Source organism: Buceros rhinoceros, unplaced genomic scaffold (genome assembly GCF_000710305.1).
Source record: "Buceros rhinoceros silvestris isolate BGI_N320 unplaced genomic scaffold, ASM71030v1 scaffold22077, whole genome shotgun sequence".
Classification (NCBI taxonomy): Eukaryota; Metazoa; Chordata; class Aves; order Bucerotiformes; family Bucerotidae; genus Buceros; species Buceros rhinoceros.
The window spans coordinates 521-1,759 of NW_010423102.1; the positions used below are offsets into that span (position 1 = coordinate 521).

Below are 1,239 nucleotides of genomic sequence, written 5' to 3' on the forward strand. Positions count from 1 at the left end.
GCTTCACGCTCTTCACACAAGGGGAAGCAATAAAAAAATGCTGGAACAACAGAATTAGCAGCTCACATGCTGGTGCTTCTGGTTCTGCTCCTTAGCCAGCGCTCCCTGCAGACTGCCATGAATGGCAGCAGCATCACAGCCCCCTCCCATCACATTTCCTTTTTAAACCTCTCTGCCTGGTTCCTGCTGCCGGCAGCTGACAGCAGGATTTAGTGCCCTCCTCCACCCTCCCGCTGGCTTCAGCGGTGCCAATTAACACAGCAAGAGAAGATAAGAATTCCGCCTCTGGGGCAAAGGGCTTTCTGGTAGCAGAAGTGTGTCCTGGAGCCCTATTTCACACGGAGCCCTAATGTCTTCCCAGTGCATCTTCACCCGAAGCTGCTGTTTCCTTCTCTAAAGCTCTGCCTCTAAAAATAAACCAAGCGCGCTCTCCCAGGAGGGCTCTGAGCCTGCATATCGCTGAGGCAGCGTGTGATGGGGGACCTCCTCTGTAAGTCACACAACCGTGTCAGGATTGTCCCCACTCCCCTCTGCTGGGACAAGCTGCAGCTTATTTCCAGTCGCCTTTCTGGCAGGACCCCTCCAGCTGGCAGTCACGGAGGCAACAGCAAACCCCGCGGGACTGCCGGCCTTTACAGAACGGCCCCAAACTGTGAATTCCTCCTGGCTGCAGCCCCCAGGGCTTCCCCGGAGCAGTGTCCGGGCGCAGGAGGGCCCTGTCTCTCCTGCGCTTTAGGCAAAGAGTCAGAAAGGTTCCTTAGGACTCCCAAATCCCCTTTTCCGTTTTCTGTCTAAGCAATTGGCCAACCATTAAAGCATCTGAGCAGACCCCCGGCTTCCCAGCGGCAGAGGAGAAAGAGCCACGTTCAGTCACTTACTTTTTCTTGTCTTTGTCCTTCTTCAGCGGCTGCTGTGAGGTAGCCTGCAAGGATTGGGACTGCAAGGTCTCCACTGCTACTTTCCGCCTATTGAAAGCATTCATCTCTTCCTCCAGCTCCCTCCTCTTCTCCTCCACCTTCCGCTTCTCCTCCTGGTGTATCCTTTTTAAGTGCTCAAACTTCTCATGCAGCTGGTAGGGCACAGACAGGCAGAACCTCTGAGCGTTGCATCCAGCACAACCCTCGGGCTGCGATCCCCCCGGAGCCCGTATCACACCTCCCACACGAACACCCCCACCCCACAGACCCTGAGCAGCTGCCTGGGTATGGCAGGCCGAGGGCCACTCCCTGCAGAGGCGGC

The 1,239-nt window shown here is 56.4% G+C and overlaps 1 protein-coding gene across 1 annotated transcript in view; it reads right to left on the bottom strand.

Annotated features, from left to right (window-relative positions):
• Positions 1-874: 874 nt before the first annotated feature.
• Positions 875-1,239, bottom strand: part of SEPT14 (septin 14) — an 11,602-nt gene continuing 11,237 nt past the window's right edge. Inside the window, exon 8 of the mRNA XM_010140318.1 lies at positions 875-1,069. Within this exon, the coding sequence (XP_010138620.1) occupies positions 875-1,069 (195 nt within the window). The remainder of the gene's footprint in view (positions 1,070-1,239) is intronic.